General features: G+C 42.4%; 2 protein-coding genes across 3 annotated transcripts in view; one reads left to right on the plus strand and one right to left on the minus strand.

Annotated features, from left to right (window-relative positions):
• LOC119407142 (zinc finger protein 667) overlaps positions 1-2,894 on the minus strand; it is a 34,650-nt gene extending 31,756 nt beyond the window's left edge. Inside the window, exons 1-2 of one of the 2 annotated variants that reach the window (XM_037674015.2) lie at positions 2,781-2,894; positions 589-2,362 (exon numbers count right to left, since the gene is read on the minus strand). In XM_037674015.2, coding sequence (XP_037529943.1) covers positions 589-2,291 — 1,703 coding nt within the window. In that variant the 5' untranslated portion in view covers positions 2,292-2,362; positions 2,781-2,894. Of the gene's footprint in view, positions 1-588; positions 2,363-2,554; positions 2,624-2,780 lie in introns of those variants that run through there. The other variant, XM_037674007.2, reaches the window with a different exon arrangement.
• The window catches only part of LOC119407127 (zinc finger protein 142), an 88,109-nt gene continuing 71,679 nt past the window's right edge, over positions 2,875-19,304 (plus strand). The window contains exons 1-4 of the mRNA XM_037673993.2: positions 2,875-2,989; positions 11,155-11,449; positions 13,113-13,222; positions 15,401-15,560. Coding sequence (XP_037529921.1) covers positions 11,206-11,449; positions 13,113-13,222; positions 15,401-15,560 — 514 coding nt within the window. The 5' untranslated portion in view covers positions 2,875-2,989; positions 11,155-11,205. The remainder of the gene's footprint in view (positions 2,990-11,154; positions 11,450-13,112; positions 13,223-15,400; positions 15,561-19,304) is intronic.

Here is a 19,304-nt window from a genome sequence, read left to right on the forward strand (position 1 = left end):
TTCCTCAAGCCGGCTCCGGGCCAGCACAAAGCACGAGCTTGGCAATGAGGCACAAGGGGATGGCACCTTGATCCCCGCAATATATGTAAATGCACGCGGATGGAGGGAGGTATGTTTGCCTCCCCACTCATGGACTAGTTCATACGCCCCACTTCGAATAGACAACTTGGACCACTGCATATGTGCCAATGGGTACGCAGAAGTAGGCATGTGAACAATGGGTATGTGACGTGTAGAAGTCCAATGAGATGAAGTGAGCAAAACTGAATCGGAGTATGCAATGAACAGAGAGACGACACAGAAGCAAAGATTGGGGACACTTCAGCAAACATGAAATAAAGCTCTCATGTTTACTGCTTTCATGATCTCGTGTATGTGTGGTTCCACCAACCTGCAGCTCATTAAGCCTCTACTCAAAGTATGGCTAACCTATTTTCAATTCTAGAAGAGTTATATAGCTACATCCAGCTTTGTTTCGTGTTCTCTTAAAATAAAGAAAAGGCCACCTCACAATTGGAGGAACATTAAATACAGTGCTCTGAGTGCACTCATAAAAGCATGTTTACAGAAGCAGGAGTTGAAACTTACATGAAACTTCCCTGTTCCTTGTTGATCTCTTGCCTCCAAGCCATCTGAGACGAAGATATTGCCGAGTCATTTGTCTCGCTTGGTAATGTCTTACGGCACTGCTCTTTCTTCTTTGGTGTTGAGCAAACGGGCTTGACAGCCTGCTTCAGTGAACCAATGGCAACCTGACATGGCGGCCCAGCTCTGAACTCCGGCAATGCTTGTGCAGGCTGTTTTGGGGCACTATCTTGGGTGGGTACAGGCTCAAATAATGACACTTCTTCAGCTGGAGTGGAAGCTCGCATCTGGTCTGGCTGGTTGGTGTAGATCCACTCCAAGCGTATCTTTTTGGACTTTGCTTGGTGGGCTTGACTTAAGTGACGACAACAATCATCAAGCGTGAAAAAGCCACGGCGGCACTTGCCGCAAAGAAACCGCTTCTCTGCACGATTAACAGGTTGTTGAAAGCCCTGTTGAATAGACTTTCTCTGCATAGCAGAGACAGATGGCTTGTTACCTTGACGATGGAACTCTGCATGTCTAAGGGCTTCAGTTTTTGATTCATGAAGAAACATGCAAACCTTGCAACGATAGCAGACAACCTGTTCAATGAGGTTTGCAGCAGAAAAATTCTTCTTGGCAGCTTTCCGTGCAACTTGTTCATTTTGTGTATTCTTTGGCATGGAAGTTTGATTAAGACCTTTTTTTCTGCTACTGTCTGTGTCGTGAGAAGCAACAGGCTGAGGTAACTTTGGGGATGTAGAGGCTGGAGAAGGGACTAATCTTCCAGTTTTATTCAGTGAGTCACCTATAAGGCTTGCGACTGCCTCAGTCGTAAGTATCCTTTGTGTGTCAGAGACGGATGGCTTAAGTACTATATGCTGCATACTAGTCATATCACTAGAGTTTGTAAAACTGGGTGCTTTTAATGGGCTGTCAATTTGCCTTTCTTCTTGAGCTGTCTGCACCTGCTGTGGGCATGGAATGCTACAATTTGACTTAGCAGTACAATAAAGTGCGTCATCCAATAACCCATTTAATGAAGATGGCTGTTCAGATGAAACACTGCTATTTGGAATGTTTAAGAGTGGAATGCATGAGTATTGCTGGTAAGCTGATGTCATATTGTCTACATCAAGCACTGTTTCTGTATGTGCCATCTGCTGAACATCAATTCCAAGGGGTGGCAGCGATTCATCAGGAGAGATGCTTGACCTCTGGATGTCGCAATAAGAATATGTGGCTTCCGTTTGGTAACCATGGTGATGAGATTGTTCATTGATGTCCTGCATTTTAGCGCTGTCAATATGGTATGTTTCAACATTTTGACTTGTGCAGGCTTGCATGTCATCAATATGCTTCTCCGCGGACTCTCTAGGCGACTCTGGACCTGTCTGATTGTTCGTCATCTGCGCTAGAAGTGCCCACAGCTGCAAACCACCTCCGGCACGAGGCCCACCCGGCCGAAGCTCCGATACCGGAGGCAACGCACCGGTTGACTGGGTATCGGACGTGCTTGTAGTGCCCAACATTCCATTGGAAAGCCAAGTCGGTATAGATGAAATATGAAGGCTGCCATTTTGAGTGCCTGCCGCAGGAGTGCCTCCCGAAACACCGGCTGCTGAAGATTCCAAGTTTTCGAGGCACTGTGCAATTTGTGACGCTTGACTAGATGCGGAAATATCGCAGCTGAGGATATCGGTTGACGATGCTCCAAAATCCATTGATTCCAGATTTTCCCCAAGCTGCTGTAATTAAAGACTTTTCAGCTTCACCTTCATGCCGCATTCGATACCTGAAAGACGAAATGCCGCGTTCAGAATGACAGGACGGCAATCCAGGAACTTATACATCGTGAACAAGTAGATTGCTATTAGAGCAGGTAATTCGCGTGATCACACAAACTTCGAAGTCACATTTGAAAACAAGCCATAAATTATTGGCTACTTTTCTTTTTCTCAGGAAGTATATCATCCCACGAACTCACATGCTCCATCCGCCAAGTGAGAAATTCAAAAACGCGGCGCTGATTCCGTAAGCCTACGAACACCTCGTCGAGAGGCTAGGGAGGACAGCTCGATAAATTGAAAACGATAGGCACTCGTTTCAAACTTTTACAACCTGTGCAAGATAAAACTTCTATGTTCAACAAAGTAAAAAAGCGGACCAAAAGTGCACGTGTCTTTTATTTACAAGCAAAGAAATTTTGTTACCTAAGGTGCAAAGTCGGGAATAGTCTCTACAGGGGTTCCTGCGTGCTGAAGAAAAATATGGTTGGGCTATCCAAATAGGAGCCATCCAATGAGACTTGGAGAAATAACCGCCATACCAAGGCAAGATTGCGATTCGCCTGCTTTCAGCCAATGGGATAAAAGTGCGACAACACAACCAAGAAACTGCAATGGCGTCGAAGCCTTCACAGGTAAGCCCAGAATGCAAAAATTCTGCCTTTATTGATCTTCAAGCGAAGCTATCTATGCCTGAAAATTAAGATATACAATGAAACATACAAACGATCAGCTCTGTAGGTGTTCCAGTCAATTATATTCGAGTAATCACGCAATACAGCCATGGCGGAAAGAGTATTATACCCTCACACCAAAGGCGTTTCTGAAAATAACCTCGACTCAAGACAAGAAGCCTCGCATCTATGGCCGGCGGCTTGACGTCTGCTCGTATTCGGCGGCTTCAACTTGTCGTTGCAATAAAACAGCTTAGGCTTTATGTGTAATTTGGTAGTTATTGCTGTACAACTATATAATACGCGTCCTCGTTGTACGAGTAGCATAGGAAAACGTGACTAGGCCTACATTATCGCCGTATCGCCATAGCTGGATCACTAGATGTTCTCTGACTGCGTGACGTTTCAGTATGTATTGGTTCAGAACGTGTTAACGGTATGCACCACTATTTAGCGTTGCGTTCCTGTGTGCTGAATGTGGAGTCGTTGATAGCTTCCTTTTTTCGCAAGTGATTCAGCAGCACATAGAAGTCTTCAGACATATGCTGTGAACGTCTGTTTTGCTTTTGTTCGGTGTATTGTTACTGCATTCAGTGGATAGTAGCGCTTCTTTCGTAGCCTAACGCTTTCACTATGTTGTGAGCTCTTGAAAGTCTGCGAAGCAGTTGCCGCGAGTGGGCTTCTAAGCACATTGTGTGTCGCTAAATCATCTTGTGTATTACGTGGGCTTTTACACGTTCTGCTGAAGTGTCAGTTGCTTTGCAAATTTCCGTGCGCATGGTGTGCACGTTAGGCTTTAGAAGGTCATTTCCTGCCCAAAATTTCTCTAGCGGTAGCGTTACTATTACGCATGCCACGCTGCTACTGCTTGGTGTCACTGGTGCAGTGCCGGTCGCAGGTACCGAGCGGGCATCGCACGCTAGAAAGTCGAGTATGCTACTTATTTGCGACTGCGTTTGCTGTGACGGTCTTAGCCGCATTGCTAAAGCCCATAAAAACTCGTAAGTTACGTCACTACTGACAATAGTTGTTCAGTTTACGAGAACTCCGGATGCCCTTTCGTAGATAAAATTCAGCAAATATTCGGAACTCAACATGTTTTAATAGAAAATTAAACTCGTGTAAGTAGCACAATCTGACCCACGTGCAGAGTCCAAATGCCGCGGTTTCGGTTTCAATGCGTGCGAGTTAGGGGCTTTTCAACAGGAGTTGGCTGCGTTATGGCGAAGCGCAGAAACGCCCACGTGTGCCATGTCACAGGGTGTTCAATGAAACCATCGATACTAAACATCCGGTAACGCGTGTAACGACGTCCCGCGTAGCCCGACTTCCACATTTCCTCTGTCTTTCTTCCTTTGCTTTTTTTACTGACACTATCTAGCTTTCACATGGTACCGCCGGTGGTATATTAAATTATGCAGGTTAATTTTGCTCTCAGAGTCTTCATTAACATGAGTCTTGGCGCTCGAATGTTCCAAAGTGGCTTGACACAAAACAGTAATTTTTTTATGTTTCTAGTCTTTGATAAAAAGACGCTATCCAAAAGCTTGTATTGTTGATTTCCACATTTCACCACCTGTTCATCTCAACACACTTTTATGTCTGAAATTGTTCGTAAGAAATTGTTCCTGAACACATGGTTTTAGCATAGGTATTTCTGTGAGTAATATGAGTAGAAGCAAACTCTTGACTTCGTCAACTTTTGTTTGTCACAGTCATTTTAAACACTGAAAAAAAACTTGATGTCTGGGATTATTATGTACTGATATCTGGTGCATGTGTGCACATATATATGTTAATGTTTTGTCTCGCTGCACCACTTTTCAGAACTGAAAAAAAACTAGCTGTGGTGTTTTGAATGCCATGTAATGTTATGCATCGACATTTGCTCCTGTTATCTCGGGCAGAGTAGTGATCATTCAAACTCTGAAGTAATCTAGCATAATACTAAAGATGGGCTGCCATGTGTTGCTTGCTTCTCTAGCACACGCGGCAGCCCTCCTTGAAAGGCTGTTTTCTGCAGCTGCCGGCAGATGGTGAAAGAAGTTCATTCTTACGCTGTCTTGGATGCAGCTACCATCCTCATAAGTGAAATCGAATGTGAACTTTCTCCTTTAAAACTATGCAATAGTGCCAAGTGCTGCATTAAATGTTCAGTGCAATAACATGCAATGTTTTTGTGAAATATAAGTAACAAAAGTGCAGTGGAAACCACAAAACCTTTTTTCAAACATTTCAAACAAAATATATGTGTTCCAGTACTTCACATTCTTGGGTGGCACTGAATAAAATGCTTTTTGTATTCTGTGGAAACCATATAAAGATGTTGGTTGTACTCGGGAGATTTCTCAACTGCATGTTCAATGATATGAATATGATCCATCATAGTATATTGTTTCCTGAAACCAGCCTGTCCTCGGGGGCTGGCTCAAATCAAATGTTGCCCTCATCCTATCAGAAATCATCTTCATGTGTACTTTGCACAATACTGAAAGCAAGCTGGGTCTAATGCTGTTTTTGTCACCCTTCTTGCAGATTATAGTGATGGCATTATTCCAATTCTCTGGTATAGAAGTTGTAAGGCATTGTGTATAGAACTGTACAGTTCAGTACAGAAATCCTCTGCTGCCTTCACTTTATATTCTCCTGACAAACCACTTAATGAGGGATACTCTACATATGCAGTCTGGGCAGTACTCTCGGGTACAGCAAAGTTGTTGAGGGACTCTTAAAGGGTGCTGGTAAGTACATGCCTTAGAAAGACTATAGGATGAGGAGTCTCTTCTAGAAATTTTACATGATTTGCACCTGCACCAAATTGGTATTGGGACATAGTGGCTATGTGGCAGCAAGGTGTTCTATGTGTTAGTGAGGCACTTTGTACTTCAGCACATTTCCCGCTACGGTTTGAGCAACCTCGTGCAAGGGTCATGATTGAAAGTGTGAAAACAATAAAATAAGCAAAACAAATTGTGAGAAACAACGCCCTTGTGTCCTCATTCATACATTAAGACACGCATTCGCTCTGGCCAAATTAAAGACGGCTTAGCCAAGTGATAAGCTAAGATGTCTTGGCAAACTTGACTTGAATATATCTGCAAAAAAACGTGACCATGCATTTAACTTTGAAAAGTAGGGAACTTCCTCTAAGGGTGACACCGCATGTGTTTTGTAATCCCTGGGTGACTTCGCCTTGCACATCTGGTCTAATCATGTCACTGTAATGTATTTGTGTTCTTTTCTGTTATCCTAATAAACTTCATGCCTGCATTTTGGCAGAAGCATCTTCTTGAAAATAAAATTCAGTCGTTAATTTGTTACATGCAAGTGTACTGCTCTAAACATTGCCTTACTAAGGGGTTAAGGAATCCTCATTGCTAGCAGCTATCTAGTCGCAGCCCTACATCAAGCCTTTTAATTAGAATCCTCGATGTGTGTTTGAAATCTAAAACAGTGGATAACTAGATAGTTATCAGTTTTTTTCAATCTGAAGGGCCACCAAATCTTTCATGTTATTTACCCCGTGCCCTTCTTGCATTGCACTGTCATGACATTTTTCACTTCCCATTCTTTTCCATTTCGTAAAGGATCAAGCTTTTAAAACCTTAAAAAAATGTGGCAAATATTAGAGCACCATGGATAATTTACCATAGCTAGGGCTGGGCATTACATAAAACATTTTTATTTACCTACAAAGGTGGAACAATCCACATGTAAAAAATGCCAAGAACCATCAACAATTGTGCATATTTTATCACGTGTCCTCGTATCGCAGCACGAAGGCAAAAATGTTTCCACAAAATATACAAACTACACGTACCTCTCCACCTCATCCTATATCTAGAAGAGGCCCGTAGCCAGGGGGGTGCCCTAGGGGCCCAGGCCCCCCCCCTCCCCGAAATTTTGATGGAGGGGTGTTTTACCATAAAGAAATAATGAAAATAGGTGTTTTTCTCAAAATAGTGAAGGCCTACAGCAAGTGCCCCCCCCCCAAAAAAAAAAAAAAAATCTGGCTACGGGCCTGACCCACTTGTACACTTGTCTGATGGGCTTAGCATTTACGGAAAACTAGCTTTTGATATTAGTTTTAGAATTACGCAGCTTTCAATGTTCATTATCTGAAGTCTTGTGTGTGGCACAGCATGACCGTACTCGATTTTGCACCATGGCAACTCATTTGACTAACTTACTAAACATTTTTAACTTGGTTATTCACATACTTTCAATTGAGTAATTAATCATTTAGATTTGGGGACTTCCACACAAGCTCAAAAAGGGAAACTGATAATATACATAAACATTGCATAAAAACATAATGCGTGCTATTTGAAATGACAGTGGCCAAGCTGTCAGTGACACTTTCTGTGCATGCACAGATGCAAGCATATCAAGCTCACTCGGATGTAACTGTCGGTTTAGCTGTAGAGTCAAAACCTTCTCCAGTTAGAAACTACCAATGGTTTAATATTCATGGCCAATGTTTTGTTTCTTAACAGCTAGACTGCCAGCGAGTCTCTCGAAGAGCACTTGCACTTCCTACAAATGATGCCTTTCTTGCAACAAAATGCAACATGTACAGGGTGTTGCACAACTTGGAAACGTTTTAAGCTGATACGACATACCAGTGGTGTTCTCTGCTGCACAGAAACTCGTGAGGTTGCGTTCAGATAATTCTCCTGATTGCATCGGCTATGTTCTGTTTCTAGATCTTCAACACAGACGATGGGCATCATGTCATGACCCCAGGCTATATATATGCAACTGGGCCCAATAAATTCATGCTCTTTTGCCCGTGTCACCAACGGTGTCGCGTCAATATTTTTCAGTGGTGATAAACACTCTGGTGGCTACTTCAGGAACCATGCAAGTTCATATGTGTGTTGTAGTGTGGGAGTGGTGTGTGAGGTACCATTGACAAGTGGCAAGGTTCATGAAAAATAGATGAGACTCTACATGGACAACCGAGCACGAGAACATGAGCTGATAATCAAAATAATGAAAGGTGTAACTTGCCCGTCCATCGCGTTACCTGCAGTTAGGGACCTTTTCTTTTGTTTTCTTTTTTTTTTAACAGTGAAGCTGTTTAAGCTATTGGTAACTTGTGCTCTGGCGTCAAAAACTCCACAGGTGGGTATGTGCCACAGGAATTGGGCAAGCTCCACTACCGAGTACAGCAGGTGCGAGCGTTAAACGAAAACTCTGCTCGTCAAAGTGGAGCACATGAAACGTGAAAAAGAGAGAGCAAAAGAGAAAGAGAAAAATACAGGGAATGAAGACATAAAAAGATAGAAAGAAAGAGAAAGACATAGAAAGAAACGGACACGAAAAAGAGTTAGAAAAAACAGAGAGCAAGACAGAAAGAGAAAGAAAGAAAGCAAAGAAAGAGAAGTAAAGATAGAAGGAGCGGGAAAGAAATAAATAGAAAGAGATAAAAAAAGGATGGCCACCCAGCTGTGCTCTTCCTTCAAGCTTGGCACCACTAGTGCGAAGCTGCCATAATTTTTTGTAAGAACTTATGGCAGGAGCAATAAAATATATGCCCTAAAAGCTTAGGAAGCTTATTTTATTCAGAACAGAAATAATGCCCATGTCACTGACACAGGCATATCTGGATGATGGGGTGCTGTCTCGGTAATCTTGTTGTGTGGGTGCCAGGAAATTACTATGCATTGTAATGGTGCACATTTTATTGCAATAGCCAAAGTTTCAAAAAACCACTTGGTGGTCTGCTCCTGAACTATCTGTGTTTTTTCTGTGTTGTCTTTTCCTGTGCTTGCACAATGAAGTAATACAGTTAACATAAACCAAGTAGGCCCTCAAGATGTCATTCTCAATAATGATACCACTGGGCTGCTACTGTGGCCTCCAAGATAACGTAGCACGATGGTGGCTCATATCACTCATTCTATAGGTCATGCCGTTGTCAAAGCCCAGTGTGATAAAGGATAAAGGGTCAAATTGCTCCACATGTGCATGGTGGCACAACTTGCATAACAGTAAGAACCAAAATGAGGGGGAATCGTGAGAGCTTGGCAGCATCTGAATTTGATTTCTGATAATTATGCTTGTACGAGGTTCATTAAAGTTACTGTAAGAAAAAAAATTGCACCTCATCAGGCAGTGTTGGACAAAATTCGTTACACACAAGGAGGTGAAATACCAACCAAGGAGCATATTAGAAAAATTTTAATATGTTCAGTAGCAGGTGACTAAACAAAATGTCGGAGCAAGTTTTATGATAAGGCATGCTTGCCTTCACATAGCAGATGCTTTGCCCATTACTTTACGAAGATCCACAACCTTTCCTCACCTCAAAGCCAAGGATCCACATAGTTTTTTACAGTCTTGCTGCATGTTACACTTCAGAGGTGGTTCTACCCACTCTATGTCACTCTCTCACTCTATGTTAGACACAATATTAATGAAAACTAACAGACAGTAATGCCAAGAAAAGTATAGGGGATGTTATTTGTAGTAATTATGATATAAATAAAAAAGTAAAGTGGACGAAAAGATAACTTGCCGTTGGCAGGGACCACAACCTGCAACCTTCGAATAATGCATCCGATGGTCTATGTCACTGCAACTCCTGAGTCCTCATTGATGCTGCTATACATTGTGTGCAGGCTGTGTGTGTGTCATGGAAGTGCCATTATGTGGGATGTCAGCTTGCCAAAGGGGCAAGCAGCTCCTTTGAAAATAAGAGCATGCAGACTTTCAGTAGAACTTTCAGGTGGTTTTACAGCGAAAGCTGTTATGAGATCACAACAAGGGCCGTTTTTGGCGCCGTAGTTGTCCGCCGTGGCCGCCGGTGTCCGTAATCACTATCGCGCGAAATAAGAAGAAAAATACAAAATAAGAAAAAATATCCAGGATGGAACAAGGTTCGAACCTGGGCCCTCTGTGTAGGAGCCCAGTATTCTACCTCAAAGCCATGCCGGTGCTTGAAACTGCCTTGCAAAAAGACCCTATACATGCTTCATATCGAGAAGGAACCACATTAACATATGTAATGTAGTGTGGTAGCAGAGTAAAATAACAACCAGGCGTCACACAATGCGAATTCTGTAACCAAGTGTCACACAATGCGAATTGCGCAACGAGTGGGTCGTCGAATGCGTCCAACCCATTACAGTGGACTCTGCCATTATTCTTTGTCATCAGCCACAGCATCAACAAAGTGCACATAATGCCTTATAGGTGTTTAGCGGGTACCACGGTTCTCCGCAGATTGACAAAAAATTGCATAGGGGCTGCTTCCCTACTTCACAAAAATTATTATTTATAGTGTAGTGGGTTCCTCGCAAGTGCACTTCTATTGGTTGCCAAGGAAGCCCACAAGGCTCCCATGATCCATTTCCTCAGGGTCTCAATAAAGTTGATTCCCTCTCTCTCTCTCTCTTTCTCGCATTAACGTATGTTATAAAGCGTGGTGGGAGAGTTAAGTAATGACCGGGTGTCACACAATGCAAATTACGTAACTAGTGGGTCGTTTAAAGCTTCCAACTCATTACAAAGGGCTCAGCCATAATTCTTCATCGTCATCAGGCGTCGTATCAACAAAGTGCACATAATGCCTTACAGATGGTACCTCGCTTCTCCGCAGAATGACGAATAATGTCGTGGTGGGTGCTTCCCAACTTCACAAATTATGATTTGTAGCGTAGTGGGCACGTTGCTAGTGTACTTGTATTAGTAGCCACAACAGAGTTTATAACCGGCTCTAGAAATGCTGTTCTTTCAGCTTTCGCTGTGACTGTGCTATGCTTTCCGCGCAGGCCTGGCATTTTTTATCTGTACATTGGCACAAACCTTCCAGACACGACTGTTGCCTCGTGATCAATTCACCATACTTGCATGTTTGCAATGCCCAGTAAACCTGGTGAGACACCCTTTATACTGGACACATTCCAAACCTTGTCTAAAAGATGTGGCAGGGCCCCTTCATTGTTGTGTGGAGATGGACTTTTATGGTCACCTAAAACTAACATTATACACTAGTTTTTGCTCTTGCAGTTTAAGGTTGCCTGCTATGTGTAAGTTTACAGAATTTTTTTTAGAAGCTTGGGACATCAACGTATTGTCTGGAACAGATCAGTTCATTTAAAACCTTTAATCTTTTTCAGCCAGCAACAGCTGGGACTATCATCACCAGGCTGTAGCTGCTTGTTGGGCGAATGGAAGACCTTGCACCACAACTGGGTGGCATACTTGTCAGTGACACCAGCAGCGATGAGCCCAACCCGCAGAGCACATTGTATTCTGCTGGCATCAGTGTCCCTGTGACTTTGGTGGTGTCAGGTGGCCTCCCTGACCAGGCAGATATGGAAGCTCATGGCAACGCCATGTTGTCCACATTAGCACTGCAGTCTGATGATGGCTGTGGGCCAGCAACACAATTTTTTCTCGAGCAACTGGCTGGTAAGCAGCAAAATGTTGGTCATGAGTTTCCGGCATTTCACGAATTTTCAGTTTGCCGCTAATAGTGAAAATACTGCTACACAGGAAAGACAAAATTAATTTTGCTGCATGTTTAGCATTTTACAAAGTAAGCACAAAAAAATTTGAAAAGAAACAGGTAGTCATAAGACGCTGAAAAATATAGCTAAAAAATGTCCATTTCTTAGCTTCTTGAAAAGCAATGTTTTTCATATTTTGTTTCTGAAGTGGACTTGTACAGACAGTTGAGTCCATTTAATTTTGGTTATGTAGTGTTATTTTATTTTGGTTTTCGTTTATGTTTTTGCAAAGTTGTTTTATGTTAATATAAAAATCATGAAAGCGTAGAAAAAATTAATTTTTTTAGAATCTCTCGAAGTTGGAACGTCTTGTAACTGCGTAAGCTGCATTTGCAAGCTTGTTACGGCTAACATTTTCTCGCTCTGAAACAAAGGTGTGCGCTGGCCGACATGGTACCTGGCCGACATGGCTGCTACTGTTCGAGGACTTCTTTTATTCAGTGGGACTTATTGCAGTAGCACAGGAAGTCCATGTCCGGTCCATGCTTTACTGCATGAGGCCACAAGTGAGAACGGTTGTTCTGTTGACAATGCAGTCACAAGGAGACTGTTAAGGATGTATCGGCTGTCAAGAAGGCTGTCACCAACCATTTCGTGCACCTAGTCAACGAGTTGTACGAGTCTGCCCGTTTCCACCGCCGGACGCAGCAGCCGGGAAAGACCGCTAATACATTTTTCACTGCATTCTGTAACATTGTAAAGCGCTGCAACTGCTCATCTTCTACTTATTAAAGATTGGCTGACCACAGGCTTTCAGACCAACTCTGTCAAAGCCCTAAATTAACATTACAGGAAGCGTTGACTCAAGCGCACGAAAACAAAGACCCTGATAATGAATGCAAAATTAAACGTGACTCAGAAAAATCACCTTTGCTTGCCGTCGATGCTATGCAGATGCTTAAAGGGAAGCTAGCATTGGTTGATAAACCTGGCCATCTTTGCTTGTTCTGTGGGTGTGCGACACATTCCCATGCAGAGTTCCCAGCTCACCATGCATCCAGCAACTTCTGCGACAAGGGCGGCCACTTTGAAGTCGTGCACGAAGAGAAAAATGGTGGGAGGTTGAAGCGTGAAGTTTCAACTAATTTGGTGGATCTTCACGACATTAGGGAGGGCCGTGACTGAACGCAAAATTCGTTGAGGCGCTTGTTGATAGACATGCATTACACTGCATTCCTTTCTTATGCATTGCACTGAGTGGCCAGTCACAGAGATAGAATTGTGATAAAGGTGTCTGTCCAAGCCAGTGATAAAGGGCAAAAAGAGTGGAAGCTAGAAAAAAAAAAAAGCACATGGACACATTCCAGATGTCTTCTCTTTTGTCTTGTATACAATGCATTGCACTGTGCAGATCAAAGGTATACACTGGTGTGCCTATAGGGCCATTGGGTGCAGGCTGATTTTGTATAGCTTAATAAATTTTAAGCAGGACAGGTTAAGAGGATAGTTTTGTATAGCCGTGTTATTCTTGATGGATCGCTCCACGATTTAATATTGATGCTTACCATGACTAGATATATCCTCTGCCAACTCCCCCTGCCCTCACATATCTTTTGTTTTTGCAGATGGCCAGACACGCCTAAAAACAGCTGACGGGCATATGTTGGAAGTTGACATTGACCCAGGAACGGTTGGCCTTGTTCAAGGGAATTCTGGTGTTCCTGTGCTACTCCAGGTTGTGATATTTTGTCATCACTGAATGTCTTAAAGTGTTTCCAAGTGCTTTCACCTTGTAAAAAAAGTGAAAACTCAGATGTGCTCTATGTTAATACCAGGATATTTATTGATACTGTATTTTTCTCTTATTGATGTAGATGCCTAATCACAAAAATGAAATTTTTTAGGTTGCATGACAAAACATTTATCACATGAAGATCAATTATTTTGGAAAGAAACAACTCCATAACACTATGAAAAGCCACAGAGTCACTATAAGCACACTTTCTTGATAGTACAGTGCTACTAAGAATGAAGACTTTAGAACAACATAGGACAAGGTGCTACTATCAACTGAAAGTTTATTTGGAAACAATGCCCCCTTATACATTGAATAAATGTACAGCATCATTAAAAAAACAGAATTGAATAGTATGTGATATCATGAAAGAATGTGAGCTTGGGCATGTTGGTACTAATCCATCTTAACACCTATAGCGCACCGAAGGGACAGGAACACAGAAACGACGTTGACGCAGCGCTAACTTCCAACAATCTTGTAAATATTTTTTGCGCTCTCATGTTATCGTTGTCTACACGTCTTCAACATGTGTCATGATAATTAATAATCTAGTACTTATGCGCCTGCGTGCGTTGCTCGGCATTTCCTATATTTTTCATGCGTCTGCTTCGTAAATAAAACTTTTGTTGGAAGTTAGCGCTGCGTCCATGTCGTTTCTTTGTGTTCCTGTCCCTTCGCTGCACTATAGGTGATACTAATATGTGATATCAATGGAATAGTAACAAGAGATGGCAAGAGATGTGAGGTAGAGTTGCTGCCGTTTGCTACAATCTTACGGTCATGCTTGGATTATAGCACAAGTACCTAGCATGCGGTATGACTACGTTTGGTATCATTACAGTGTGGATGTCTGCATACTTTTGCAAAAAACGGCAGCTGAAGCGGCCGACTAGCCTCTCTAGACACGTGTGACTCCGACTGTTCATGCAACCTCTACTGCTACATAAATGAAACCAATACGGAGTGTTATGCAAACATAACTTCACTGTTGACCCCCTCCCCCTTTTCTTTTCTTCTATCTTTCTTTCTTTCTTTTTTTTTTCAGGTTTCTTATGCATATGATTGAAGTTTATTCATACCTTAAAGACTGTGTACGTAGTTTAATAGTTGGGGGACTCCACTGTTGGGTGTGAGGTCCCTGATATGTACAACTTCCAAACTACAAAATTTTTCTAAGAATGGGCTATTCAATTGTAGGCCGGGTCATGCCAAAAGCGACTATTCTGGTGCGAGTAGGCAAATAAATGCTAGGCACATAAAAACATAAAATTGGAAGGAAAGCAACGTAAAATAATTTATTACTTTTAAGTAAGTCATCAACTGCTTCCATGAGGCTGTTATTGGTAACTGTAATCGATTACATTTTTTACTGACTTGTAATTGGTCACTTTTCTTTTCAGTAACGTGTACTAGTCTGTAGTGCATGAGAGAAATGAATTCATATACATGTCTCTTGATTCAATTCAGTTATTCCTCCTTTTTCTTTCGAGTTGATCTTATTGCTTTGTTTTCATCTCTCAAACCAGTGTCTCCTCTTACTTTGTTTTATTGGAAAAATATGCCACAGAGGTTGACAGCCACTGCTTGCATGCAAAGATTTTTGTCTGTTTTTGCTACCATGTGAAAGAGTTGACGGCACCTGCACCACTGCCCTTTCCGTTACCAACAGAACTAAATGCGTTCATTTTTGCACATTACAGCTTTTGTCATCCTAGTGTATGCACCCACTTTTTCAACTATGCCAGTGTTGGTGGGAGAGAGTAAGCTCTGTAGACATTGCGGAGGAAAACAATTTCACGGCTGCATTTCTTCCATTGAGTGGCCATGGCAATTGTTGCCTCGACGAGACAAGTCCCACAGTCGCCACACTGGCTCGAGAGACATTCCTTGTTCGCCACTGCTGAGTCCTTCTAGTGAATGACATACCAGTGTGGAGGTTTCACCAAAACTTGTGACAAGCAAGCTTGGCTGTAATTTTTCTCAAGTATTAATCTTTCCTCACCAAGTCACCTAAAGTAGGGTCTTGAAGAAAATACCTTGTTTTAGTGTTGCTCTGTTGTTTCCCTTGATGTGGATAGAGCTTTGTACTTAAATTTATGCCATAAATGCTTCCAGGTATCACCTGATGGGACGTTACTCCAGAGAGATGATGTGCAGATAGCATTGGCAGCATCAGGTGCAGTTGCTGAAAACTCCACTGACAGCACAGAGGAACAGCGAGAAGAAGCTGGCAGCTCTACACCTTGTGAAGACTCTGAAGAACCCATGTTTCAAGGTTGCTGCACTTGCTTACTGGGACGTGGAGGAGGGATAGTTAGTACTGGAGAGCTTACTCTGATTCCATACAGACCTCCTAAGACATTGGGTGTGTCAAAGTTAGCGCGCTCCGAACTCCAATGGAACACTCTCGAATGCGCTCGAGTGCAACGCCTTTGGAGCTTAGCTTAACGGCAGTATATTAACTCTATGCTTAATGGCAATTTCCGCTGACTGCTTTCGGGGTCATAAAAGCATTACACGGCGAATGTTATGTTGCTTCCGCGTTAGGGACGAGTGGGGAAGGAGAACGCACTTCATTGGAGGAGAGAGTCTGAAACACATCATTTTTCTGGAAGCCATAGCAGGCGTGAGTTCTCTTGCACCATCTTGGGGTTGGAGCGCGCTTCGTAATCACGCACCGGAAGTTGCTTTTTAACCATTATGTTTAGAAGAGTGCACTCCGCCAGCTAGAGCATGCTCGAGCTCCTTAACTTAACGTGCCCATTGTTGCCACATGTATGTACGTTTAGCTATGCGCACATCCACTGGTGGTACAGTTGAACCTCGCTGGTATAACGAACCTCAATATAATAAAATTCTAGATCTAATGGTGTATTTCACTTTTCACAACTTCATGTCCATAGAATCCCATGTATTTTGAACCTGACTATAACAAAGCATGTCCATCAGTGATTTAAATATAACGAAGTTTCACTGCTGCAGTGCAGAAAGGCCGAGACGATAAATTGAAACTCATGCAGGGGCCAGTGGTCACATGGTCTTGTTGCACGTGGTTTTTGCTAGCACATTTTTCAAATCGCACATAGTGCTACCGAGAGCGGCCGCCGAAGTGGAGCAGTGCACTTTGTGGCAACGGGACAGGGTGCACCGCACTGCTTTCCTTACCTTCAGAGCGGAGGAAAAGGAGAGCATGCGGCAAATTTGTGGCATGCAGGAAACCTGGCCCATTGCTACGCAGTGTAGTGATGTAGTTTGGTATTCTGTGCCGCACAGGTGGTGCCCGAGTGCCAGATATGGTGTTTTCGTTCAAGTAAGAGACATGATTTGCCATAGGGGAAGCAGCACTAAACATGACAAGCTCTTATCTTCTCGGCAATCATCAAGGGAACGGATGGTGCCTACATGACTGGTACCTGCCTACGATCTCGGTTGGCGAGAAAAAGCATGTACTATGTGGATGTTCAGTGATAAAAACGACTTAAAAAAACCATTGCATAGCGAAGGCCGAAATTCGTGACGCTGTACTGGGTATTGCTCGATTCTTTAAACTTGCGGTTGTAATGTCGCAAAACAGAAAATGTCGTCACCATAAACAGAGGTGTCATAATTCTGTTTTTTGCAATAGTATTGAAAGTTGGGCTAGTTGGGCTAGTAGTAGGACGCTGTACCCAAACATGCTCTGTTTGTTGCTTTGCTTTTGTGAGACCGCAGCTCTTTTAATTTCGTGGCATGCGACGGTTTTTGATGTTGCGTGCTCATGGGAGTGAGTGGAAAGCAAGTGCTTTAGTTCAATGTACATGATAGTGTCAGCATAGTACCACTCTAGGCAGCATCCGAGGTTTTGCTGACAAGCTGCAGTGGCAGAGCAGGTGCAATAGCTTTGCTTATCCCATATTACGACGGTGCATAGGACCTGCATTTCTTTGTAGTTCACGCGTGACGTTCGGCTTCAACGAAGAGGACTTCGCCGGCATAGCATAAAGTCACGCTTGCCGGATCTCGGATTTTTTTAAATTATTTTTTTTGCATTCTTGAAATTTGTGTTCCTTGTTGACTATACTTTGCTTAAAAGGTCGAATTTCAATATAATGAAGTTTTGAAATAACTCAGTAAATTTGTGAGTTTACCAACTTTGTTATATAGTGTTTTGACTGTGTTTGCTTTTTGAGGGCTAAGAAATGGTGTTAATACATTAATAATAATAATAATAATAATAATAATAATAATAATAATAATAATAATAATAATAATAATAATAAGTTTTAATTGCACAACAATGTGAGCCCTCCAGTGACGTGCAAGGCTAGGCAAAAAGGAAGGGAGGGGCAGAGGGTGAGGGTCTGCAACAGAAAAAAAAATATTTGACACAAAAAAGTTATGTCAGTGTGAAGTGGCATTTGCTCACATCTGTGGCATGATGCTCAGATTAAATTTGTGTCAGTTATATTTGTCAGATATTGAAAGGGTTATAATGGTAAATTATGACTGCTTTAATTTTTTTTTTTACATTACTGGATTGCTAAAATTGGTCAGTGCCTTCACTTTAGGATTGCAATGGAAGAAAGAGCTGTGTGTTTACTTGCATTAGGCAGAAATTTCTCGCACTAAACCTCCTTCATTTTTGTGACTGTATTGTCCCAGTTGAAGGTACTAACAGAAGAATTGCCTTGTTATGGCTGTTTTTGTACAATGGCCAGGGTTAACTTGAAACTTGTGGTATGTGATGCCTCTGATTGAATGGGTGCTTCAGATGCACTGCCATGGTGGTGAAGAACGCTGGCTAACACTCACACTGCATAAATAATCCCACATTCACCAAACCTCACTGATACATTCGGGTCTTGTATGGTTTCCTAGCACCAACGTTTGCGACTGAAAATACAAAAAATGACCCAATACAGATATGCTTTTTTTTTTCACCGACTGATACATTCCCAGAAAACACTTTTTCAACCCCTATGTTCTTCGGTATATTGCCAAACTGATCATATGTGACGTTTTAAGGCTGCTAGGTCTCGTGAACAAGGAAATGTGTTAGCTGTGAGCATTCGGTGCCATAGCCATTCATTGCAGCAGCATCCTTGCCGTATAATTGCCTGCGTGTGTCATGAGGACACATTGTCATGTGCTCAGTTTTTTTCTTCCGCTCCCTTTAAATCAACTCACTGCCTGTTGAATGTCACATTCACAGCTATCGCCTCCATCATCAACCCTATTGCAATAAGCTTCTTCATTTATCTGAATGGCAGCACATGTGATGTAGTTCCATTGAAAGTGTACGGAATATCCTTAGTAGGCAACAATCCAAATTTGTTGTTCCCCATTGCCTCTTTCATTAGGATTGGGCCAAATATGCATTTCTTGCAGAAATGAAAGCAGCCTATAGTCACTGTATAGTAGACTCTTGATTATTTAAACTTTCAGTTAATTCAAACAATTTCAAATTTTTGGTTGGCCTGCCCTGTTGTCAGTGTATTTTGAAGCTGCTTAATTTCAACTCCTCCATTGCATAAATTCGGTTAATTCTTACTTTTTGCTTGTCCATGCCTGAAGATATCTGCTGCTTTTGTCGCTTTTAGCTGAACATTTACGTTTTCATGTTCCTAACAGGGCCAAGCTAGCCAAATCGCATGCACCAACAATTGCATGTTGACTGAGGAAGAAAGGAAAAAGCTTATGGAGGCAACCTTAATCCTTAACTTAGGTGTCTGGTAGTGGCACTTGTACATCAGCGTTGGTGTGTCCTGGGGCATTCCTTGGGTAAATTTGCATTTCACGTGCTGCCGAAGCGGATCTTGGAAGCCACATAGACAGAAGCGTGCGGTTGAGATATGCTCCGCCAGGTGCCACAATGATCCCAGATGCTCACAATTTTTCACTGAACTCAAATAATTTTCATTGATTGTCCTGACATTTTATTGGACCTTATCTTAAGTCAACTTATGCTTCGATATCGTATGTATCCAATGTAACTCTTAACTTGAACCAGAACAATTGATTTCTATTTCTTAGTAGACCT

The sequence above is a fragment of the Rhipicephalus sanguineus genome, chromosome 1, assembly GCF_013339695.2.
Source record: "Rhipicephalus sanguineus isolate Rsan-2018 chromosome 1, BIME_Rsan_1.4, whole genome shotgun sequence".
NCBI lineage: Eukaryota > Metazoa > Arthropoda > Arachnida > Ixodida > Ixodidae > Rhipicephalus > Rhipicephalus sanguineus.